The 27,088-nt window shown below is 40.7% G+C and overlaps 1 protein-coding gene across 5 annotated transcripts in view; it reads right to left on the minus strand.

Moving 5' to 3' along the window:
* Positions 1 to 4,894: 4,894 nt before the first annotated feature.
* Positions 4,895 to 27,088, minus strand: part of DAPK1 (death associated protein kinase 1) — a 105,814-nt gene continuing 83,620 nt past the window's right edge. For 4 of the 5 annotated variants that reach the window (XM_084834145.1, XM_084834148.1, XM_084834147.1 and 1 more), the window contains 7 exons: positions 24,075 to 24,297; positions 20,201 to 20,389; positions 16,856 to 17,053; positions 14,211 to 14,349; positions 12,859 to 12,979; positions 10,147 to 10,335; positions 5,869 to 7,974 (listed from right to left, as the gene is read on the minus strand). In XM_084834145.1, coding sequence (XP_084690271.1) covers positions 6,742 to 7,974; positions 10,147 to 10,335; positions 12,859 to 12,979; positions 14,211 to 14,349; positions 16,856 to 17,053; positions 20,201 to 20,389; positions 24,075 to 24,297 — 2,292 coding nt within the window. In that variant the 3' untranslated portion in view covers positions 5,869 to 6,741. Of the gene's footprint in view, positions 5,034 to 5,868; positions 7,975 to 10,146; positions 10,336 to 12,858; positions 12,980 to 14,210; positions 14,350 to 16,855; positions 17,054 to 20,200; positions 20,390 to 24,074; positions 24,298 to 27,088 lie in introns of those variants that run through there. The other variant, XR_014787744.1, reaches the window with a different exon arrangement.

Below are 27,088 nucleotides of genomic sequence, written 5' to 3' on the forward strand. Positions count from 1 at the left end.
TGCTGAATTAATGTTCTAATTAGGCTTTGGCTGGGCCAAAATTGGTATATTGAGAGATGTCTTTAAAAACTCACTTAACTCAAAAGACTTCACAGGTATATTCAGGTTAGGGGGAGAATCCCCAATATCCAACAAGCATTTTATTAAATTTTATTAATGGACTCTGCCCTTCTTTATCCGTTTCCACTGTTCAACTTTCATGAAGCAGGTTTCTTCAGCCACAAGGGCCCCTCCACCTGTTTCTGATCTTTACTTTGCCTCAGTTTGATGTGGCCGTCCATATAACAAGTATGAATTTATTAATGCATTTATATCTTACCTTTCTTCCATGGGGGGCAGGCAGATTCCCATCCAGGCTCTTAGACCCAGACCTGCTGAGCTTCAGCAAGTCACTGTGTGCCTTCAGACCAAGGTAGGGAATCATAGAGTACTATATCTAACCACTACCCCTAAAGGTAAAGGTGTCCCCAACCAGTCGTGCCCGACTCTAGGGGGTGGTGCTCATCTCCATATCTAAGCCGAACAGCCAGTGCTGTCTGAAGATGCTTCCGTGGTCATGTGGCTGGCATGACTGAACACCGAGGTGTACAGAACGCTGTTACCTTTCCCGCTGAAGCAGTACCTATTTATCTACTTGCAATTTCTTGCTTTCGAACTGCTAGGTTGGCAGAAGCTGGGACTGAAGATGGGAGTTCACTCTGTCACGCAGCACTCGGGTCTCGAACTGCTGTCCTGCCGACCTTCTGGTCTGCAGTTCAGCGTCTTAACCACTAAGCCACCGCGGCCCCTTAACCACTACCCTTAGTGTTCATATATTATGAAATTGAAGGTGTTTCTCCATCTGTGCAGCAATCTAGCAGTCTGAATTTGATGCTTCATCTGGTGCAGATGGCAATCTGTCTCCTTTGGGAGCGAGAAATACTTTTTAAGGATGTGTAACATTTGCAATCACTGTGCAATGTTAAACAAATTACTGAGGTACCAGTACTAGGCCTGGTCACATACTTTTAAAGTCAAGGTTCACTTCTCTTGCACCTTCATAACGGAATTATCTTGCCTTAAACTAGAGTGCATCCTGTTAATTTGGTGGTTGGCTAAACAGATGAGTCCATGCAGACCTTCTCCAGATGCAAGCAAGGCTCAGATCAGCTCCACTCGTTCTGCATGATGCAAACAAAGGGCAATATTCCTCAGGTATTCAGCCAGGTGCAAGCATACCCATTCTCTCAATAGCCCCACATGAGACAAATCAAATACTATAGGCATGAAGCAATCAAGAACAAAATACAGCTGCATGACATGCAGTTTCAGTTAATTTCTCAGTTACTTTCTAGCCAGATTACCAAACCTGAATTGGCTAGGAACTTGCTTTTTTGAGGCCTGAGCATGACTGACATTGTGAGTTGATGGAGAATATAGAACTTTCCACTGTGCATATTGCTGTGCTGGCAATTGCCAGCACTTGCTGAAATAGCATTGTGGAAAGTTGTGGTATAGCAGAAAACTATATGGAGATGATGGGGACATTATGGTTCAAGTTGTAGTTTTGATCAAAACAGACCTCATTGACTTGGAATCTTATGGACTACCTCCTTCCCTATTACTACTGCAATTCCCATGTCACCACGGGGGCTAGTAGTCTGAGAATGATTGGATAAAAATATCTTTTCCTGTTTCCCTTGGGACTGGAAGAACTTTACACTTTTAAAATAAATGTACTACAAATAAACTAAGCAATGGTGAAAGAAGTTGTTCTTTTTAAAAAGATCATTTACCTCTTCTTCCTGGTGTCTTGTCTGTTTTTGTCTTTTGATTTTCTATCTCTTTTCCCTCTGGTGTCCTTTCAGCTCTTCCTCCTCAGCTTCTCTTCCTCCTCATCTATCATCAACTGACTTTTCTTCAGCCCCTTTCCCAGCATTCTGTACCTGTCCTTTCATTGAACCAGCACTCCAAGAGCTCACAGGAGTAAGCATTATTACTGGTGCATACACACACAGTGTCAAATGTCACATTACACGCACTGTGTGGGGCATATGCATTAACCTCCCCTTTGCCTCATCCCTCTCCCCTCTCCCTTCCCGAGCTCCCCAAAGCTCAAGCTTGAAACTTTTTCGAAGTTTCAACATTTTCTGCACGTCTACACTGCTCAAGCTTCAGGTTTGTTTTTTTTAAAAAAAGAGAGCAAAATTGGTCTAGTAATTCTCTAGTAATAAGCCTTACACTGCTTTATTCTTATAGAAGATGTTGCACCCCAACCTTCCTCTGAAGAGCTCAGGGCAGGATTTTAGATTCAAACACATTGTGAGATTGCTTATGCTGAGAAACAATGACATTACCCAACTCAGTCCATCTAATTTAACATGGGAACCTGTGTTTCATTGTTAAGAAATTGCAGTGGCCAGGGCAGTGGAGTGAATACAACATTGGGCCATCTCTTCCCCGCTGCAAAACTGAATACTAACAATGGCTCCAGTTACATTTTCATCTAGCAGATATGTTTGTGTTTCACTGGGCTTTTCCTAAGGTTTAAACAGCATTTAAATTTGGTTCTGAGATAGTCCATTATAGCACTTTCTAATCTGTTCTTGGATACTGTGGAACTTATCCATACTTCTATTTCTTGCTGGTTACATGTGGCAGACTTAAAAAAAAATATTATTATGGTGTATTCAATGTTATGATAATGGTTTTGTGCTTTTAATTCTGTAAACTACCTTCACAAAATTTTATTTTAATTAATTAATGCTCTATGTTGCTGCACTAAACTGGGCATTGCAATTCCTATGTTACATTTTAGTATATGGGCTCAATGGTCAAACGCAGTGTGTGTGTGTGTGTTTATACACACAGACACACACACCATCAGTTAACCATGAGTTAAAATTATGACTGCAAATCAGAAGTTGGTTACTGTGTTTTTTTTAAGACAACATTAATTCCAATGCACATAAGCAATATATAGTGCCCTCTGTGCACTTAGTATGAACAGTAAAAGCACGCAAGCTCTTATTGTTGGCTGAATCCTAGGTTCCTTTGCACATCGGCCAGCTCCAGTCTGACAATTTGTGTGTGTGTGTGTGTGTGTGTGTGTGTGTGAGGGAGAGGAAGCGATGGACAATGTTTCTATCCAGATAAACAGGACAGAGTTGGGGAGATGAGGTTTGCAAAGCATGTCTATATATTCTAAAAAAAAATATAAGCCACCCAGGGCCTAGGACATAAAGGTAGTGAGAGAAAATACATAGAATAAGTGATGTAATCATTCTTTCTTTTCATGTGATCACTTAATTAGGACATTTTGAAATGCAACAAGCAGAACAAAGACATTTGACTGTGATAAGCCTCTGCTTTGAGTCAGAAAGTACTATGCAAACTGCAACCTCAACAAGATCAGCTCAATCTATGTCATTGGCTTGGTCTTTTTTGTTTTCTCAATGGAACAAAGACAAAATCTTAAACACCTCATGTGTTCCAATTCCATGCTTGTCTCATGATAGCCTTATTTGCTTTCCTTCATACATTCCTGTATAGTGAATCTGAAGCTATGAGAATAACTGATATCACATAATAATATTGCCATTAGGAGACAATCAGGATGAGACCTGTGGTATCTTCATTGGCACAGCCCCTTGCTATGCAGTTTGTTTTGCTTGAAAAAAAATACAGATATAATTTCATCTATACATGGACAGATAAAGACTGCACAAACCTCTTTGAATGGAAAGATTAGAAGACAACAATAGCTATTATTTTCATAACTGCACTAACTGAAATACCTCTGTTGTAGTGTTACTGCTACAGTAGATATAGCCCCAGACTAACTGGAACATTCGCCTGACACAATATAAAGGTAGCTTCTTATATGCTAATGTTATAGTAGATAACTTAACCTAGACACAGGAGAAAGAAGAACCAATATGATTTCCTGCATATATTAACTGGTCGTAAAAAAGGAAAGACTGAAGACTTTTTAAAATCTAACTTCCTGGCTTGCCAAAATACCTTGTCTCAGATCTGTAAAGGAGCCTGATGACCTGGCTGTGAAGTCTTTCAGACTTCTGAACCATCGTTATAGGAATGAAGCTCCTTTTTATTGTTTTAAATCTGTAAGTGTAGGTTTAGATCTTTACTTTGCTGCTGGTTTTTATTCTGGTTCTACATTGTAGTTTAAAACTTCTAAACATGTTATATTGTGTTCTATCATGTTGCTATATTTTATGGTTTAGCTGCTGTGAATCACCCAGAGAACTTCGGCTATTGGGCGGTATAGAAATGTAATTAATAAACACATTGGTAAATAAGCCCAATAGAAGAATACACAGTTGAAAGCCAATTATACAGAATCCCACTTGTTTCATGTATCTGTATCAAATTCTTTATGAACAAAATTTTTATTACTTATTAAACAAATATATCTTATTCCTGAGCCAACTGTAGTGGTTGCTATAGTGATCAACTGAGACAGAATGGTCCTTAGCAGCAAGGTATATGCCCCTCTGTGCTTGGTATATAGGACCAAGACATTCTATTGTCACAGATTATTTTGTCAAAAGAAGTGTATTCTGCCAGAGGGAGATTTGTTTCAAGCTTCTAATAAGATATGCATTTAAATCCATACTTTCATTATAGACAGTATAATAAATGATTAAAAAAAACCCAGAGTTATAAGCACCCTACTTCTAAAATAAAGTACTATGTTAACATTTCAAATAAAAGCAGCCACAGGTTGGAAAACTGAAGCCACCTGCAATGAAAACGAAGTCAAAAATTGAAACTTGGAGAACCTATCCAAAGTCATCTTACCAACAGAGTACTGCTCTTAAAAAAAAGGAAGCTACAGCACAATTACTTTTTAAATTCATAAATGCAGCACGTATCATTTACAGAAACTAACCTAGAATACTGTTGTCTGATGACTGTGATTCACCATGATGCATACTTTCCTGCATTTTAACATCACTTACGTAGAAACAGATGAGAAATAATAATTGTTGTGTAAGCCATGCCGTTCACTACCACTGCTGTTTCAAATTCTGCAGAATCATCAATGTCAGAAAGGAAATTAACACAGACTTTTGCCAGAAATTATATTTACACTAAAAGCCCATTTCCTCCTCACCCTCCAAAAGTGAGTATTCAGCAAGCCAAGCCGTTCAAAAACATGTTTGCTCACACTTTCACCTTTGTACTTCTCTGAGCCTCCCCCAGCTCCTATGATCAAGCATATATAACTAATTTTTACTCCATTTCCTGCAATATCACATTCATTATAAGACGTATACAGCAGCTTTAATTCTAAATGTTTCAAGGCCAGTTCATACATTATAGTGCTGGCAGCTGCCTAGTAGGTTATGCTTGTGGGGTAAAAGACACGCTATGCTTCACATATAAAGATATTCTACCCAGTGGTGGCCAATCCCTTTACAGAAAAACTGCAATGTGTGAAATGATCCCTCAGAGTGAGAGTTCTTAGCTGCCACTTAAGTCAGCAACATGTTTGTATGCCTATAAACCAAATAATCTTTTAGCTCAGTTTGTGGATTAATGATATGAATGCAGTAGGAAATAAGTAATAATGAAAAAGTTGCAACAGGCAACAATTTATTTGTAAAAAAATCCTTTAAAATTTTACTGCAACAAAGATTAAGGAAAAACAGTATTAATATATATATATATACATACATACATTATATATGTATATACACATAATATATTTTGTACCATTAAAATTACATGCTTTTCAGAACAGAAGAAATAGTCTTGTTCCCTCATACCAATTTTAAATTCTCTCACTGCAAGAAATTCTTGCTTTCCTTAAAAAAAAAAAGGTCAAACCTTCAAGTATAAGAAATAAGCACACTAGTATCTGAAAGTGAAAAACCATTTGCTTCACACAAATGTCCACTGTTAAATACAGAATAAGTCCATTTAGCTAACACTTGTGTATGTGCCTTGGTGAGCTTTACAATTGTGTAAAATCTTTACCTGAGATATGTGGAAATAATGGAAGGTGCAAGTTCATGGGGTTTTAACGTTTCCATTCCACTTCAACGGAAATAAAAACGGATAATGTCTTATATATTCCTACCCTCATGGTATCCAACATGAGAGCTCTTCAGCAGAACAAATTTCATGTTACCAAATATCTTAAACTTCAGGAAAACACAAAGGCAAGCACCACTTGGAACAACCAGCATGCAGACAGTGAAATAGAGGTAGCATTGTCTTACAGCTTCAACAGGATCACTTGATTTTAACCACATTATTCTTCTGCAAAAGGCACTCGCTTTTTCATTTCCAAGCAAGGTGTTAAAATCCAAATAGACTAGCATTCTTTTGCTATGCATATTTTAAAAAATTAAACAAGCATGATGAAAAAAGACGACATAAGAAATGAGCATTAACCATCATGTAGTCTTCTTCTGTTATGAAAGATTATGTTTTAAAACTGTTGGTTACTGAAAAGCTGGAGACCTCTCAGTTAAACTGACCATATTTAAAGCAGCATAATGTATAATCAGGAGCAGACTGTAAAGTACCAGAAATATACTAGCCTTCTATAACTAGAATAAGAGCAACAGGACACAGTTAAAAAACAGAAAGATTGGTCACTTAAAAAGTAATGCTGGGGAACGGTGGTAACCCATTAATGTAGAAACTTATAAATACATACAAAATTGCCATACTGAATCCTTCTTGTTATTTGCGATTAGAAAAGTGTGCGCTTTCTGGCATTTACTTTCACCGTGAGACGACTGAGCTAATTGAATTATAAGATGTCCCACTGTTACAGCTTGAAGCATAGGCTTCTTGGCCATTTGCATCTAAACTGACTCTGAACACAGAAGATGCTTTCAGTAAAAAGTCAGCTGCATCTCTGCGGCCCAGTTCCCTCAGCTTAGACATTAGGATACCCACAGTACTTTCAGGGGCATTTCCCCATTCCTGCAGAAGGGCGTAGGATGGGCTTGGGACAAAGTCATTTTGACTCCCATTGTTTGTATTGTACTTTGCAACAAGATCAGGAAGGCCCAAGTTCATAGCAAGAAGGCACCAATCCTTGCCCATGGGATCAGGGGGATCTAGAAGTCGACTCAGTTTCCTCCTCGTAAGGAGATTCAGATCTGATACATGGATATCCATCCCCAAACTTCCCTGTGCGTAGACATCAAGACACCCGAAGCACAATATACTGCTAAAGCTTTCTTTATAGCCACCCATGGTATTAGTCAATGAGGTCTCCTTTTGACTTTGTGCCCGAAAAAAGTCTCTTGGCTGGTAGATCATTACTGGCTCATGGTGTTCCCTCAGCTGCTGAGGACTGAGATAATGTTTGACAGTTAGGAGTCCTGGCAATGTTGTGGCCATCAAATTATCAATGGTACTGCACACAGAATCCAAGAATAAGCAGCATTTGATCTTCTCTGTTTCCAGGCCTCTAACTTGAACTTCAATACCCTGACCATTGTTGACAAGCAGCACAAGAAGCTCAGCTCCACGGTTCACAATCTTTGATCCATTAACCCACAGACGTATATCAGCATCTCCTTCTGTGCTCTGTTGATGGATCCACCTACACAGATTCACCTGAACTTTATGGAAGATTCCACAAGGAAGAGGTGTTAGGTGTTCCACAGGAACAATTCTAACTCCACCGTAAATCATAACTTCATCCTCCTCATCAGCCCAAGATCTATGGAGACTATCAGTCTTGATCAAGGCAGGAACATCAATCATTGTTCCACTGCTGAGATCCCTGGCACAGATGTCCATGGCATCCAAGATTTGTATAAGTTCTTCTATATCACTGTCTGGTATCAGGCGTTGGATGTCCTCTATTGTATATCGACCTCTATAGTGGTGGAGGGCTTTGGGGTTCTCTACAGACAGGAGTTTACCAAGAACATTTGAACAGAGCCAGCGAGGATCCAGAAGAACGACATCTTGGACTGTCTCACTCTGCATGATATTGATCTGTTCAATCAAAAGAAAGCTATAAGTCAAATCCAAATGCAAGAGAAAGGAATAGATCTGCAGTCATCATGGTTTCTTGATTAGCCAATCATAGGTAAATGACAGTAAAATAATACATAGTGTTGGATACAGAGATCCAGAAGTGGAAGGAAAATAGCATGCTCTTATGCTCTGCAAATGCTTGAACAACAACCTGCAGAAGAGTTCACTGTGAATAAGAGTTCATAAGTAGGTCCTATATCAGTGCTCAGGCACCAACAAAACATTCATTCACAAGTGGAAGACTACTGTTGGATTCACTCTGCAATCCTATACACCAGGGATGTTGAACCTCTTTCAGCCTGAGGGCCAAACTATTTCACAGTTGCTCTTGGATGCTACATTCCAATGGTGCGTGGGGCCAAAGGCAAAAGGTTTGTGGCCAAAACAGAAAAACTACCAGCATATTTTAGCTTAAAGTTCTTACTGAAATAACTAAGTTGTAGAAGAGGCATTTTAGAATGGAAAAAAACTGCATAAAAGCTAGTAAATCACCAAAGAATAGGTGATCAGGGGAGGCATGACCAACTGGGGAACTCTGGCGGGCCAGACTGGGGCCCTGGGCATAAGGTTCTGCACTTCTGCTATAAATGCTTACCTTGGAGTAAGCCCCACTGAACTGAATAGGACTTAATTCTGAGCACACATAAGTAAGATTGCACTGCAGGTTTTGTTTTTCTAACAAAATGTTCTAATACAAGATGTAAAGCAGCCCTTTGTGAGTGGAAGATACCTTCCTCATGTGCATGGGCACCTTTGGATCCAATATTTAATCTTCCATGGATACAAAAGTTGGAATGCAGATTTTTATTCTGCTAGCAGGAACATCCCCCAAGCAGAGTTCTGCTCAGTACTCTCCTGTTGCAGAAAGGGGGCAGGGAGGCAATTTTCACTGATCCCCCCTTCCCCTGCACACCCATCACCATCTCCTCCACTGTTCTGAAGAGTTCCCCAACTCTATGGTGCAGATTTTCAGGGGAGTGCAGCAGGAGGAGGAACTGGTGAAGATTACCTTCTCACCTGTTCAGCCAGTGGAAAAGCTCTGCAGGATCGAAAGTCTCCTGCTGACAGAACGGACTCTTCTGTCTGTGGGAGGCTTATGCTGGATTCAACCCAATGAAAATAACCTAGCATAGAAAACAGGAATGATGATGCCCCTAGAAACTGCTGAAATTGAGGGAATTTGGGTATGGTTTCCCAGTTTCAAGGAAAGGCTGAGGGCTAGTGTAGCACAGTCAATAGAAGCTCTGTTCAGGTGTTTTCCTGAATACATGCGGGCTCAAGTGGGCAGGGGAATGGTTCCATGCATACTGTCTCTCCCCTACATCTGTGTGTACGCCAGCCCCTGCCTCTCAGTCCCTGACCTCCCACATTGAGCAGGAAGATCTGAAGGGACTTTCTACTTGTGTTCGTTTGAATATGAATAGAGCTCTCTGCCAGATTGGGGACCCTGATAAAGCTGAGTGGCTGCTGCTGGTTCAAAGAGCAGGCTGAAAAATGGAGAGTGCGGCATCACACTGGCTTCCTGCCCTATTGAGGCTTCCCTGACTGCTGGCCGGCAGTGGTGTCAGAGGTGGCTAAGGAGAAGTGCTGGGTTCTCTTACCTCTTGTCCATATGGGCTAGTAGCAGCAGCACTGCCAAAAAAGAATGAGAAGCAAATCTATATTCACTGATGGCCAAGGTTCCATAAATCCATTTGCCAGTGGCAACTGCCCTTCGCTCTATGGTAGTAAGCCCTCTCAGTGCAACATGAACGTCTCCAGTTCCTGATTTGAAGAGGTAGGAAAGCACTGAGCTTTCGAGGAGGTAGAAGTAGCTTGTGCTGCTTCTGCTGCTCCAAAAGGTCAGTGCGACATAAAAGTGCTATTCCCAGCAAGGGTGCTTTGTCCTTGTGCTGAGTTTTGGAACACTTCTGTTCAGTTTTTTCCACATTGTTCTTTGGCATGCACACAGGTCTTGGGGTGAAGAACGGTAAATGGGAACCAGGAGTTATATTCAGCTACAGTTATATTCAGGAGTTATATTCAGTTATATTCAGCTACAAACCAAAATTTGTTGACCTCTTTTAATGGTCAAGCTTCAAAGTACAAGTTGTCTAAACAATTAACACTGTATTAATGCAGATTACATACTTCTCCTATACTGTGCAGCTGCTGGGCAATATGCCTTAGCTCATCTTCACTTGCTAACGGGTTAAGCTGATCTTGCACATCATACACAAATTGCTGCAAGGACATGAGCTGGTTGGGTCCATTCATTTTTCTCCATGATGGTAGGGTTGAGATGATCTTTTCACACAAGTGAGTCATAGGTGGACATGTCTGTAAGAAACATTGTACTGGACATTAGTTCTAATTCTAAAATGCAAATTATTAACTTTATTAACTATTAATGAGTCTTATTAACAAAGCACTTCCTAGACGGAATAGAAGATCAATTGTATTTGGCCATATATATGCTATTTTACCATGAATCATACTAAAACTGAAATGCTCTGAAAAAACTGCCATAAATGATGCAGAACTAGTGGTATCAGCTGATGTGTCCATTTTGCCCAAGGTGCATGCTGTGTTATCTTGTCATTCCCATTTCAAGGTGATTATTCTGGAAAAGATTATAGGAATTGAATGAAGTGAACAAATCACAAATCACACAAAGTACTGTAGCCATTTCTGCCCAAGCATCATGCAAACTGCATAAAGAAAAGCCTAAACTGTGATAGCCCAACATTGACGCTCATCCTTTTTACATGTTGTCATGGCATGTCATCCTCAGTTTTGACTGGACAGCTAGCAAGTGTTTTTCCTTCATATGAAAGGTGTTTCACAGAGAGAGAACAACATGTTTGCATTAAATCTATACAGGCTCTTGCACTTTTTTTTTTTAAATGAAAAAAGTTTATAGCACCATGAACAAAACAGTAATCGTTTCTTGGCACCATTTCAGCAAGTTAACTGCATGAACTTAAAATCCATGTTTATGCTGCAGGAAGTGTCACTGAAAATGTCAGAAAATTATCACTGATTTAGCTGAATAGCTGCTAGCACCAACAGGATTCCTAGTGGATTATGACTTTGGCCAGGTGGATCACTTCCCATCATAATATTACAATCAATTAAACAAGATGGAAGTAGGAATCAACAACACATACGTTAAAAAGATTTCCATTCTTCAGAGTTCCTTTATTTTATTATTTATTTAAAATATTTCTGGGGCACTTTTCAGGGTAGGAACTCTCCCAAGTTCTGCCTCTGACAAAAGCTCTTACTGGAACAGGAGGAAAGAATTATACAGTACAGGAGACATAGTTGGTTAACACAGAAACCTATGCTTTTGTATACATACTACATTTTGCCCTACATTTAAAAAAAATGTATGGACACCAGACAAACCAAATCCTTCTTTGAATTTGTTGCACGTGAGAATGACAATCATCACAGTAAACATAAAAGTCATGAGAGAATCATTATGTTATGCTACATAAATTGTTGGATCAGGAAGGATTTAAATGCATACTCAAGTCATGAAGCTCACTGGGTGGCTTTGGGCAACTTACATACCCTCAGACTAACCTTACCCTAGGGTTATTATGAGGTAGGGATGGCGGAGAATTTCTCCACGAATCTCAGGGAGGCCGAATGCCAACGCATTCGGCCCCCCGAAATTGTTGATGAAATTCTCCGCCCCCCTGCCTCCCCCCCGGGATGGGACTTACCTCCCTCGAATGTCCCTCTCGGCGGTGGGTCCCGGCGGGAGTTCGGCGGCGGTTCGTCGGGGGCGGCGGCCGGTCTTCCGACTGGCTGCCGCCGCCACCATTACAAAATAAAGTAAAAAAAAAACAAAACACCCGTGATAGGCTATGTAACGATTTACGTAGCCTATCACGGCTAGATTTCCAAAGTCAGCCATGATAGGCTATGTAAGTCGTTACGTAGCCTACCATGGGTGACTTTGGGGGGGGGAAAAGCGCGTACGCAAATGGCGGCGCCCATGGGTGCCGCCATTTGCGTACGCGCTTTTTTTTTTTTTTTCCAAAGTCACCCGTGATAGGCTACGTAACGATTTACGTAGCCTATCATGGCTAGATTTCCAAAGTCTAGCCTATCACAGCTAGATTTCCAAAGTTTTTTTCCCCACTTTTTTATTTCACGGCCGGGGAGACGGGGCGCCTCCCCCCCTGGCCTGAATTTCGGCCGGGCGAGGCGGGGCGCCTCCCCCCCCGGCCTGAACTTCGGGGGGAGAACCGAAGCACCTCCCCCCCACCGCGAAGCAAGCTGCGGGACCAGGTAAGTGCCTTTCGTACATCCCTATTATGAGGACAAAATAGAGTAGCTCACTTTATGCCACCTTGTGTTCCCTGGAGATAGGGCAGGATACAAAAAATAAATAAAAAGGATACTGTCACTGATAGGTACAGAATGCTCTGGCCACATGAGATAATCAAAACATTTCAGAAGAATTAATCAACATTCAACATTGTAGAGGCATGTTGAGTCAATGTAGTATAGGCATGCTATATAAGAATAAAGTAACTGTTTATTAGACTCACGTTTTGTAAAATCAGAAAAGTAATTTGTAAAATCAGAAATACATTTTCAGTCTAATTTTACTCATCCTTTTTTACAAGGAGTAAAAAGACCCCCCCTATTTTGGCTCATGACCAATTGAATACTTTTTGCTAAGCGCCAGAGAGCACTCAGAGACTAAAGGAATCCATTCTATCCCATACTGCCACTCAACTCATATTTCTTATTTGCTCCCTGCCCCCAAAACCAGTAAGGCAAATTTATAATCCAACCTATACTCAAAGTTGGAAGAGGCTTGGCCACAGAGACATGACTTACAGAGATAATTTGACTGCGTAATTCCTGAAGGTGGTTTCGGAGAATCTTCATATCTTTTGAGCCAGATGCCCCAGCATCCAAAATAAATAATCTGTCCAAAATGTGAAGGTCGTTCCCAAACCTAAAAGGACAACAATTGAGAAACTGTTTATCATTTTATACCTCCAGAGCCCATGTTTACCCTTTTCATTCTTACTCAGTTTTTAACTCAAAAAAATTAGCAAATCAAGGTATCTCTTGATATCACATATTTAGTAACAGACTTGCAGAGCTTGAACCTAAGCCTGGTTATTTGGAAATAAGTCCCTCCACATTCAATGGGACTTTCCTCAAAGTAAGTGTACACATGGTTACGGCCTGAGGCAACTTGTGGGCTGCTTCAGTTTACCTGCGATGGTCCCCCTCCCTTCTCCACACATGATGGGAGGAGATGGAAGATTTCACTTGTGGTTTTGAAAAAACTGCACTTTCTTGGGAAACTGCAGTTTATTCTAACTGTGCTTAGTTCAAACAAACCAGGATTTGAAAACCATGTATTCATTTTGCATCATTTGAACTAATCTTAGTTAGAATAAACCACAGATTTCCAAGTTCAAACATAATTGGAAACTAAGGTTTATTCAAAACTGATAGTGAAAGCTGTTGGTTTCTGTTTGTGCATGGGGTGGGGGTGGGGGGAGAGTATATCAGCCCAAGTTTGCTTCAGCACATTTTCCTATCTTGAAAGACAGCAGTACACTTAAGTGTAGATTTTCTTTACTTGTGCATAAATAAGTACAGTCTTCTAAAAAAACCCAAATAATTAAATTTAGCTCAAGGTCTTGGCATATGCATGAAGATTTTAAAATATGTTATATGGATGGCAGTATGCCTCTGAACTCAAGAGGCTTATGGCCGTCCAATGCTGAGTGGGAGGAGTGACGGATGTGATCTTCGCCTCCACGCTGCTCCTGTGCTGCATTTTTGCTAGATGGGCTTTTTTGCCAGTCTAACTGGGGCTCTGCGGAGCAGGTGGGAAGGAGGCTAGGGAGGCCTGGGGATATGCTGTCAGCTGGCCTCCCAGTCTCCTCCCCTCCCCATCCACAGAACCACCCTCTTTCCCTCCTCTATGAGGTCACTTTTGTGAGCTCGGAGGGGTAGCCAACGCGGTTTTCTCTGCACCAGCTATGAGGTGGAGGAGGCGGGGACCTTGGATTCCTGGCTCCGAGGTCAGAGCGTGGTCTCTGACCTTGGATCCAGGAATCCAAACTATCTTATGACCCCCCGACTCTGTTTAGGGGACACAGGATTGCTCTCTTAATTTCTTAATATGGCACACATTCCCATGCTTTATACTGTGTTCCTCCACTTACCTATTCCTAGTTTCTTTCAGAAGTGATGTATCTTTGTCATACTGGAACTCTCCTCCAGCAGAGCGTGGAAGGTTGACAATGTCAGCATGAGTAGCCACCAATGCAACATGCGGCGGGGTTTTCAGCCTTCCTCCAAATGCTTCAGAAAAAAAGATTTCTCATTCTTTTATTGAGCCAGGGATTGATTATATGCTTCTACGGAGACTGACTCTGCCTAGCATGATAATATTTCATCATTTCAAACAATATTGCTGCTCCATTGCATAAGAAGGGAAAAGATATTACAAATCGCAGTTACTCTTTATAAGCCATCTATTTCACTACAAACTAAATATATATCTGGTGGAGTGGCAATGCTTTATTCAGCCTCTTTTAAAAAAGATCCTTGACATCACTAGTCTACAGTAGTACAGATGGGATTTATGGCTGAGATTATTATAGGCAGGAAATGAATGATCTAAAAACATTCATACGGTGGTATGAATGCAACTTTACAGTACTTACACAAACAAAGAATTCTCACTTATGTGAGAGTTAAGTAGGAAAGCCTGGGAGATACCATGAAAAAGAATGAGAGAGAGAGAGAGAGAGAGAGAGAGAAAGAAAGAAAGATACAAATGGGACATGAATGAGGTAACAGCACTGAACACATGTTTGTACAGTTGTTTGCTTATACATCATCGGGAAAAGGAAAAAAAACTTATTTTTTCAAGTTTTAGAAAATACTGACTTTAACTTGGTAGCATTTATCTGTATTGTGGCAAATACTCAACGGTAATACCACAAAAATCAACATGAGAGCGGACTACCATATGCCAAACACACAGATAAGCCTACTTGATTTCCCTGGAACATAAGAATGCTTAATATAGCCCTGGATTTTATTTTATGCCCCTTATATGTCTCAAATACACCGGATGAATATATTGGTTCCAATCCATACCTGATCTGTATTCATTATATACAGCACACACTACACACACACGCACACACACACACTTGACTTTAACACTGGGATAGTGTTGCATGCAATAAGATACCACTCAGTTGTCTCTAATTTTGGAGTCAAGAGGGAAACCCTGGGAAATTCAAGAGCTTTATTCACGTGTAAAGAGGCTTGATCAGGTTGTCTTGCTGGCTCTGCATAAACAACTTTTGGTTGTTGAAGAAAGAAATCTAAAAATGTTATCAGTAATTTATAATGGTTTGTTAGCATGTTTAAGGGGGTTGTTTGCAGAGTGACCAGCAGAATGAATTTAAATGTTGTTAGTTGAATTTTGTCAGATTTTTCAAAATTCTGATATTTTTTCAAAGACATAGAAACTGAACTTGCACTTCAGTGATTGCAGAAAGTATAACACTAGTTTTCAGATTCAGTATTTATTTTCTGAAAATTGTTGATGCATTTAATCTTCTCATATAAAATATATTTTACAGGAAGTGCATTAGGAAGTCTTTGAATTCCTTATGCAATGCTGTAATGAAAAGGAATGTATTTGACTGATCTGGAGGAAGGCCAATTAAATACTGGCCAATTAAGTCAGAATACTACTTGATAAATAGCTTTAGCATTAGTTAGAATATTAATAGGACATATCTCACATTGATTGTGCAGTGGAAAATGTTATAGTCCCAGGATAATTTGATCATTTAATTAATGTCTTTGTTGCAGACATGTTTTAGCAACATTGCTGCTTTGGACAGTTTTTTAGTAGATGGAGCCAAGCCTGACATTTTGACTTTATTCTTCTAACGGACTATCACAGTAGGTGAAGAGTGCTTCATCGCAATAAAGCTAAATGAATAGTGTTGGTTAAAAGAGATGGATTAAAGGGTTTACAAGTAACTTAGGTCACAGTCCTACTGTATCTGTCCTTGATACTTGTAAGCATCCAAACTTGGAGGCTTACAAGTATTCAATGCAGAGCAGGAGGAGCAGGGGAGACAATCTTTCCCTCTGCTGCATTTCCCTCTCTGCAATTTAGCTACATGGGCATTTTCACTTATTTAGCAAAGGCATCAGGGAGGGAAGGGGAAGGAGGCTGGGGAGGCCTGTGGACATGGCATAAGCCATCCCCTCCCCTCCCCACCGGCACGCCCCCTTTCCCTTGACTTTGCGACCTTGGAGAGGCAGCCTGAGCAGATCTCTTTACACCAGCTGCAAGGGGGAGGGGAGCTCAGACTCCTGGGTCCGAGGTTGGAATGCTGTCTGTGACCTTGGATTGAGGAGTCCTTAATATCCTATGCCCCACAGACTCTGTCTTGGGGTCATAGGATTGCTCTCTCGAAGTAACATGGCCAGCTTAAGTATTGACCTGGGATCTCATTTATGAAGAAAATTTAAATGGCAAAAAACTCCATTGCATTTGTATAAAACAAGAGTAGGCAACTTGTGGCCCTCCAGATGTTTTGGCCTACAATTTCCATCAGCCCTAGCCAGCATAGCCAATGATGAAAGATGATAGGAATTGTAGGCCAAAGTATCTAGAGGGCCACAAATTGCCTACCCCTGGTATAAATCATGACACCAGAGTGCTAAGATGCATGGCATGGCTCAACATAGATGATCTATAAAACTCTGAAGAAAAACCGCTTTTTCTCTCACATGTTGAAAGGCTGGTCGAGATAAAGTACTTATAGCATACCTATAGGTTCTTCAACTGGAACAAGCGATTTTAAGAAACTAAGCCAAAAGGTCACTTGGTTCAACTGTATTTCATAAGGCTCTTCAAGACTGAAAAGCACAATGTGAACTGAAGTGGGATCATTTGCGGCAAAATAATCGTAGCAGCAGAAATACACAGGATTGCCAGAGAATTCCCACACACTGAAATCACCAATTGCTGTAATAAACAAGCATATGTCATCAAGACAATACATGGAACAAGCAATAATAAACACACACATTTTAAGAAACAGAGGCCATAATCCCATTCCCAGTAACATTTGCTTATATTCCACTGATGTGTAACTGGGTGTAAGATTGAGATAGGCTCATTCACAGAAGTAGCTCAAAGGTTTTGGACCACAGTGTATGTTATACAAGATGACAAATTTCTGCCCTGCTCAGAGCTTTCTGATGCAAACTATAGAAAGCATGCCACAGTAAACCCAGCAAAAACAAACAGTACCTTGTGCAGAAACACAGCCTGTTACGACTTTCATAGAACAAAGGCTAGTACTAAAATTAATATTAGATTAATAGTTTAGGGCACAGCTCTATGCATGTTTAGACAGAAAAAAGTTCTACAACTCCTAGCATTCGGCAGCACGTGCTGTGAGTTGTAGGACTTTTTCCTGTCTAAACATGCATAGGTTTGCACCCTTAACCAGTTTTCTCTGGCTTGATACAACATCAAATATATTATTTCATTCATGAATATCTCCTTACAGTGGTATATCAGGTGTAAAAACAGAATGAAGATGTTGTGTTAAAAAAAAAAAAATCAAATCTGACCATTTTGTTTCACAGGACTGAAAATGCCTAGTATGTTTAATTTGCAAAATCACAGTGAGAGTGTAATAGTCATAGCTGATTGCTAATTGCCAATGTATAGACAGACACTGATAGCAGTCTTTATCTTGCTGTTTATTTTTTTTATGAAGATAAGAGAAACATCAGTTTGTTCCTTGTCCCGCAAAGAGCAATAGGCATTTGTGCCATCTTTACTTTGGTAAAGTGTAACTAAAGTGATTTATAAATAAATATATCCAAGGAAGAAGGTAAATCCAGAGAAATCCCTGAACTGTAATATTTTGCAACGGAATAGGAACTTCAGTTATTAATATGAATCTTCGGCTATTATTAATCAGAGATAAGATCTTGCCAGGCCTGGAGGATTTTAGCTAACATTTTAGTTCGTGTAATCAACTCTATCTATCTATCTATCTATCTATCTATCTATCTATCTATCACTATCTATCTTTATCTGTTTGTATACCATGTTAGTCTTTAACTGTTTGGAATCTGCCTGGAGAACATTGGTTATTGGACAGACTAAAATAAAATAAAAGAATAAAATATCTATCTATCTATGGAAGATGTTAGGCCACAGTTGACAGCAATAGTGCACTTATTTTCAAGTTGGAATTGTAAGGCCCAATATGCATTTTCAAAATTAGCCCTTTCAAAAATTGTGAAATTTCCCTAAATTCATAGTTTCAATGTGAATCCAATCCCACTAAGCAATAGCACTTTGGACAAATTTTGTGCCCTGGGGAGGTGGATTCTCATGCTATCCTTCTTTCTCCCTACCATGGTATATTTGGCAGCTGTGCAGAATTAATAATCAGCAAGCATCTGGGATATTTATCCATGAGAGTAGATCTGCAGGTTGGAAAGATGGCACAGGTTGGCTGAATGAGAAGGGTTTCTTAAGCAGCAGGCCAGAGTCCTCTGTCCATTGGTCTACTCTGACATCAAGGTGCTTGTTCATTAGTAGATCCACTGGCAGGGAATACTTCAAGGACAACAGATCTAATGCTTCCATAATGTTTGTTCAGACATCATATGGAATATCTTGGGGTAAAGAGTTCCTGAGCTATGGGTTCCCTTGCATGCTTTAAAGGGGTCTACACCTTATCAGGCAGAGAAATCCATCTTTCACCTGTATTCATCCTAGAGATGCATATACAAAGCCAACAGGAATTTAAATCACACCATTGGGATTCCATTAATAAACACAACTCCTGATGAAAATTTAATACCACTACTAGATTTGGTCAAGCAAGAAACCATTTGGCTCAGTGAAATCCTGGATCCTGACATTACAACTACATTGTGATAAACCTGGGCCGAGTGAAAAAGGAAGGGGGAGAGAGGACAGCTGGATGGAAAATAAACATGCCATATTTATTCCAGGGCTTTCTTCCCCACATTCCAGGGGTGTGGGAGGGCTTTGGAGGTGGTGAATCCAAAGCCTTCCCTGAAATACCCCTTTTGCCAGTACTGCCACTGGGGCTCCAATGGCAGAGTAGCAAGGGCAGTAGAGGTTTCTCTGCCCACAATGGAGGGGAGGCTGTGAGGGCAGACTTCTTTCTATGCCCATGGACGCCCCTCTCTTTGGGAAGAGAGGGGCGTCTAAGGGACGTCCCTTAGACACCCTCCTATGGACCACAGGTCTGCAGTTTAAAGTAGCAATACTAGTACTTAGGATTTAGTGTGCTGCTACAGTGAGTCTACTGGGAAAACCATAGCTTTGATTAGACGGACCTTTGTCGGCAAGGTGATGTCTCTGCTTCTTACTATGCTGTCTAGGTTTGCCATAGCTTTCCTCCCAAGGAGCAAGCGTCTTTTAATTTCATGGCTACAGTCACCGTCTGCGGTGATCTTGGAGCCCAAGAAAGTAAAATCTGGTTTTCCCAGTAGTAATGTATGGCTGTGAGAGCTGGACTATAAGGAAGGCTGAGTGCCGAAGAATTGATGCTTTCGAACTGTGGTGCTGGAGAAGACTCTTACGAGTCCCCTGGACTGCAAGGAGGTCAAATCAGTCAATCCTAAAGGAAATCAACCCTGAGTGCTCATTGGAAGGACAGATACTGAAGCTGAAGCTCCAATATTTTGGCCACCTAATGCGAAGAGAAAACTCCCTGGAAAAGACCCTGATGCTGGGAAAGACTGAAGGCAAAAGGAGAAGGGGACGGCAGAGGATGAGATGGCTAGATAGCATCACTGATGCAATGAATATGAACTTGAGCACGCTCCGGGAGAGAGCGCAGGACAGGAAGGCCTGGCGTGCTATGGTCCATGGGGTCATGAAGAGTCGGACACGACTGAACGACTGAACAACAACAACAGTGAGTCTAAAATTGGGCATGAAGCGCTTTAGAGGGTGCATACCCCTGGCTTAAAAAAAAATAAATTTATACTGAGTTACTGAAAATATTCAATGTAATCATTAAATTGGATTTCAGAGTGGAATAATTTTGCACTAAGGATCCTGCCCATTACATTAAAAGAAAACAATTATGCTTCGAAGTTCATGTTTTACCATTCAAATAAGCATTCTGAACATCAATGGCCTTGGTAGACTGGTCATCTGTTGAGCAGTGCGAATGGTGAGAAGGCGAGACAAATACTTCCAACATCCCTTTGGTCAGGCCTGGCTCAAACATCATGCTCCGGCTTCTCACGCTAACATTCTCACAGCCAGGATACAGATTTGTAATACTTACTGAAACTGAATCACAGAAAGAATAAAATAAAAGATTAGAAAACCTTGAAAAAATTACCATCAGATTATTCCAAATAATGTGGAATTAAAGGCTAAGACAGAGCCGATTCAGAAAGGAAAACAAGCCGCTAGTAATATTAGCAACTGCCAGGAATATTCTCCTTTAGAATTGAAAAGTGTACAGCAATCAGTCACAATAAAAGACCTCCATCTTCCTTTGAGATGAATCAGCTATTTGGAATAGCCCCTTGGTGACAAAGGAGGTCTTTTCAAACCTACTTAATTAGGCATAAAAGAAGAGACCAAAAAAGGCAGAGTTGCCAGCTGGATGGACTTATTACACCAAAGCGCTCTCTCTCTCTCTCTCTCTCATCGTGTATATGTATACAACCTGGTGCCCTCCACATGTTTTGGATTAGAACTCACATTAGCTACAGACTGCATTTTCAATGGTAAGGGAAGATGGAAGTTATAGTACAGACATCTGGAGGGAACCAGGTTGTGGAAGGCTTATGATAACGTTTTTAAAGCTCTTGGGTTGTTTCCAATAGTTGCATGAAGAGAAGTCAGCTTGACCCTATCTTCCCCTCACCCCTCTGTACCCCCCAAAAAACCTTTCCAGAGGGGTGGGGTGTGGAGGCGGCTCCTGAACAGAATGGGCTGTATTGTTTGGGGCTGCAGTGGAAAGGGGAAATCTTCTGAAATTAAGCAGAGGAACTTTATACGATCTATACAAATTGATACAGTGCTTTCAACCAGTATGCTTTCTCTAGCATTAAGGAGCCTGACCATTGTACAATGAATTTGTAAAAATACATAGCTTAGCTATAAAGATATAGTGGAAAGATAAAATACATAGGACCTTTGATAGATTCATAGAAGCTACACAAATATTAAGGACATCTAGCCACCTTTGTATTCAACTACCCTCCTCTAGTGGTCAGATTAATTAATACACTACTAACTGTTCTGAAGGCATAAACAGAAGCAGATTTTAATACTATTTTTTTATTCTAAGGATTCTCATTCATGTGAACAGGGGTAAAGTCACTTTTTCAGAATGCTTGATAAATTTAACTTATTCTTCTTTAAGGAATATGAACGCCAAGGGAGGATAGGTACTTACCAAGGAGTCCATTTTCTTCTTCCTTAGGAGGCAAACAGTCTTCTCCAATGGAATGAGCTTCCTTCCTTGGAATTAAGGGAGATGAAATCTGATTTGAGATGCTTAATGCCCATGAGCCAAGCGTCTTCCTAGATATTCCTGTTTGTTCACATGTCTTGAAAAAGATGGCAGGTGAATAAACTGGACCATTTGAGATGTCCCTTGCCTCCTGGGCATAAGCGGGGCCCCAATCAGATTTAATCTAACTTGATTTTCTTCATTTTAAGTGAAGGAATATACCCATTAGTTAAGACTGTCCATCAAGGAAGAAAGACAAATAACCAGCATAAGGTGGGACATTAAGCGATTCACCCAACAATTATTAAAGAACCCAAATGTGAAATTTAGTTTTACTATTTTATGTGTATTTTTGTATTATTGTTAATGTAATTTCTTTTTTCTAACTTAACTGTTTTTTCTATACTAAATATATGTATATTTTACAAAACAGACATATTAAAAGACATATATCTACATTAAAGCATACACATAAATTCATTAACTATGCAATGAATACACTTATTCCTACCAACAACCTTAATTAATAATTAATGTAATAATAAATAAAAATACACTTTTAAATGCATATCCTTTAAAAATCTTATAGAGCTGCCTTCCCCAAGCTGGTGCCCTCCAGGTGTTTTGGACTCTAACTCCCAGCATTCCTGTCCATTGGTCATGCTAGCTGGGGCTGATGGAGGTTGAAGCCCAAAATATCAGGAGAGCACCAGGTTGGGGAAGGCTGTTAAGAGTCACAAAACCATTATCTCTGTCATTTAAACACATTGCATTGTTTCATATACTGAAATATATGAAACCTTTCTATTACCACTTTGTATTTTTAAAAAATTTGTATTCTGCAGAACAGTTCATTTAACCATTTCAAGTTGATCCCACATTTACCTAATTAGAATCAGAGGGAGATCTTCCAACCCCTGCTCAGTGCAGAATCTACATTGCAAGATGAAACTACAGCACAACAGATGGCCATCCAACCTCTGCTTAAACACTTTCAATGAAGAACAGTCTACCACCTCCAAGGCAGTGTGTTCCACTGTCAAACACCTCTTACTGTTAGGAAGTTTCTCCTAACGTTTAGCCAAAATCTGCTTCCCTGCACTTTCCACCCAGGTTCTAGTCCTGTCCTCTGGAGAAACAGGGAAGAACTGTGCTCCATCTTCTGCATGGCAGCTCTTCAGATATCTGAAGACCACTACTGTGTTCCCCTTAATCTTGTCTTCTCCAGACTAAACATACCCCATGATTTCAACTGTTCCTCATAGGACTTTGTTTCCAGACCCCTCACCATCCTGGTCCCCTTCTCTGGACACACTCCAGTTTGTCAATGAGCTTCCTCAAATGTGGTGTCCAGAACTGGATACAGTACTTCAAATGCATCCTCACTAATGCAGAATAGAGCAGAACTATTACTTCCCTTTATCCTATCCACTATGCTTTGTTAACGCAGTTTAAGATTAATTCAGTTCTACTAGGTTTCTGGTTATACTTCCAGCCCTTCACAAATAAAATTCTTGTAATTGTAATTATAACCAGGATCAGCTCCCGCTTATCAAAATAGTAACTTTTACTGAAGGAGGTGCATTAGGCAAGCATTTTATTTGTAAATCTGGCTAGACACAGCAGCTCCAGGCTTTCACTTCTTCCATGAGAATGGTGAGCAGCCAGCTGCTATCTGGATCTTCATGGGGCATAGTGCTCGTGTCTATTACTGGACATCTGCCAAAATGAATAATGGTCCTGCTCACAAACAGGACATTTTTTTTTAAAAAGTAAGGATCTAAAGGATCCAGTGAATTACATACCTTACAGGGCCACACTTTGAGAACCACTGCTATGAAAGGCCTATCCAGGCCACCACGTTAAATATACTGTTTTTGTTAATTTGTTGCAGGCATCTAGATGTGTTTGCTGAAGGCTGGAGATCTGGTGCAGGGATATTGCATTTTCCTAGCACCTAGTATGTCGGCAGTAGGAAAATGCACCTCCTCCTGCAGTAGTCAACTGTAGTTAAGAGCAGTGACACCTTTTGTGATGAGTGACAAGGCCTCTTCATACCTGCCATATTTTGTGAGCCTTTAAACATTTCTTGAGGCCGAGTACTACTTCACTGTACCACTGAAATATAACAGAACCTATGTGGCAAAAACGAATAACACCACTGCCCTTCTGCCTCCATGCGATACTTTATCATTTTGTGGATCTTTCCTTCCTTCCATAATGCTGGTGCACACATCTTCCACAGCTTTCTTTTTTTAACATGGCAAACACTACCTTCCTGCACAAAAGCTACCTCCACACTCCCAATTTACATAGATATGGAATATTGCATTACTGGAACTGAATCAGGCCTGTCATGAATACAGCAAGGAAAAAAAAGTATATTCTCTCAGCATTGGAAAGGCACCATGACAAACTTGTTCATCTTTCCCTATGCATGGATACCAAGATTAAAAGCAGTAACTATTTTCATTAAGAGCTATAACATAAACATCCTTAAAGTGGTACCTGATGGCTTATTAGATAAAGGTGAAGGAGGAAACCTGACTGAGTTTGTTGAGGAAAGCCTTGGTCTGCGCCTTCTGAAAAAGCTTCTCAAGAGCCCACACTTTAGAGACTCCACAAGAGTGGTTTTCCCAGATGCAGAGTGGCCAAAGAGCTTAAGTTTTATTCTTGGTTGTAAATTATGAGTAGGTCTAAGATGCTGGATATACAGTGCTCTGTGTGTATCCTAAAGGTGAAAGCAAAGAACAAAACAGACACCTAAGTATGAAGAAAAAAGTCAGACTAAATATGCTTCTGCTTCTTAGGACATCCCATAACATGTTTTCCAGAATAAGCTATGCAGGACTGAGCATTCTGCTTAAAGTAGGAGAACTATAAGATATGATGCTGTACATGAATGCGGATATTTTTCTTGACATAGGTGCACTTGAATGGAAAGGTCAGCAGGACAAATGTCTCATCTGTTTTCTTCAATATATTGGCTAATTCAGTGACATCTATCAAACTTGTTCAAAATTCTTAACCTGGATCCAGAACCTTAGGGAAAGGTGGTCCTCCTCTCTAGACACATTATTAATTATAATATTTATGAATTGCACATCTTCCAGAAGACAGATACAATAATTCCACAATAAAATATTAAAACATTAGAACCAAAAAATAAAACTCCCTCTCTCTTTAAAATGGTGGTGCTACCTGGCAAAGAACCTTTGGTGTGTGCAGTAAGCTTTTTATTCTTTTGCTCTAACAGCAGTTCCATACATTGCAAACTGCAATGTACCTAGGTATAAAAATAGTTTGCAGGGAATTCTGCAAAAAGGTAGTGCTGTCCAGAAGAGTCCAGTGTTATATACATTTAGTAACATTATTCTTTCTTGCTGTATCAGTATATTAGTTCCTTGTCTGCAAGATCATACATAGTTGTTTAATACCTTCACTTACCATTTCTGCTTCCCCCAAATCTCCAGCTACCCCAATTTTATTCTAGCATTGAGGCTCATAATTCATATTCAAGTATTTTTCACACATTCTTCCGATGGCGTACAATGAACAAGTAAAGGGGGAAAGTAGGATTGCATCTGCTACTGTCCCCAATTTCTATGTAGTGACTGCCTGTGTGAACAGTCTAAATGTGCATGAGTTGTACAAGTGTAGATTCTATACATGTGACAGGAAAAAGCATTTTGCCTGTATGCTCAGATCCAGCTCATGAATAGGGCCTGATTATCACTATTAAATACTTATAACGCACCTAACTTTTTCTAATTGTACAGATATTGAAAGATAAGACAGTCCCTGCCTGTTGGCTCACAATCTAATAGACATGATTCAAAAGGGAAAGGGGAGGGAAGAGAAAAGCAAGCACTGGAGCAACATATTTTTTGGCTAATGGATGAGATCAGGTTGGTTCCCCCTTGCTATGATTTTCTTCCTGCGAGGCAGGGGAGGCAGCCGCCCAGCGGCCCTTGGCCAATGGATAAGGCCAGTGTGTGCTATCCTTCAGCTCTGCAGTTAACATATGGAGTTTGTTTATTGTACATGTTTGGAAGACCATGTAAGAAGTGCTGCAGTTTGAGTCAGCTATGAAATCAACATTCCATAATAGAAGAATAGGTTTCTGAACTGTGACACTCTGAGAAGGCCCAAAATCATGGACTGAAAATTTGTTCCTAAGGCTACATTTCAGAGCTGACCATGGTAATATTCATACCACCAATAGCACGATACTGGACTGATTAATCCTCTGGGTGTAAGACTGCATGAAAATGACTATGTTTCCATCTGGGATATCTAAAAAGGAAGGATTTTCCTACAGTGGAGGAGGGTGTCCTAGTCTGGGTTGCTCCTCCCATTTGCTCCAGAAGACAGGACCAAAATTGCGTAAATTTGAAGTCCCCTTCGCTCAGTAGGAGAGTGGCTCCCAATTCCGGTCCCGCCTAGCTCCAGAAAGCAGGGTGTTGGTGGAGCTCCGCCTGCAAACTGCTTTTATACATTATACTATCTTCCTTTCTCTATTCTGCCTTTTGTCTGGGGAGCCTCACAGGATAAGTCTGGGTCATGCAGTTGCTTAAACAAAGAAGCAGCCCCTACACTGTCTACTGATATATCTCAGCAGACAGAGGGTGGGGAGCCCATTGTGGCTCAGCAATTGCTCAGGGCAGGCGGTCCACTTCTGAGTCTCCCAACATAAATTGGCTGGAACTTTGGGCTGTCCATCTAGCCCTATGGGAGTTTCAGCCCACTGTTCAAGGGGAACAATCTATCAACTCTCTTAATGGAACACCTCCAGGGGCAGTTCAGTATGAAAGAGGACTAGCTGAGTCGACAGGATGTTGATCAAGGTGAATGGAACCTCTGTTCTCAGCTGTTCTCTATCACAGTCCTTCAATTTAGGACTCCAGGTTCCTCTCTCTGACCAACCGCAAGGTGAGGAGGTTCATGTCCAGGTACTACACAGAAGGAGCGGATTAGACAGATGACCTCTCAGTGGCCTGGCCCAAGACCCTCAGGTATGCCTCCTCACCTCTCTCTCTTTCCCATCAAAGGTTTTTTCAGAAGATTCATCTGGAGCAAGTGGAGGTTATGCTAGTGGCTCCAGCGCAGCCCAGACGAGTGTGGTTTTCCAACCTGCTAACTCTGTCTATTCAGGATCTATGGCCGTGCCCTTCCAGAGATCTCATAAGTTAGGGAACCATGTTTCGCCCTGACCCACGCTGGTTATAACTACACACATGAAGAATGAACGGGGTAAATTAGAACAAAGGGCATATAGTGAAGAGGTAGTCTCCACCATCTTAACATCTCAAAGCCTCTACAAATCAAATATATGAGACAACATGGGGGGCTTTCTGCCAGCGGTGCAGGTGCAAGGGATTCCAACCTTTGAGCACTGGGGTTAAACATTTGCTGGCCTTTCTACAGGATGGTTCAGGGACTGTGGCCTAATACGTTAAAAAGACAGGTTGCGGTTGTTAGTACCATTTCTGGAAGTAACAGGAAGGTTCCCCTGTCCCAGC

The sequence above is a fragment of the Heloderma suspectum genome, chromosome 2 (genome assembly GCF_057233095.1).
Source record: "Heloderma suspectum isolate Gila_16-S chromosome 2, 16-S_ref, whole genome shotgun sequence".
NCBI lineage: Eukaryota > Metazoa > Chordata > Lepidosauria > Squamata > Helodermatidae > Heloderma > Heloderma suspectum.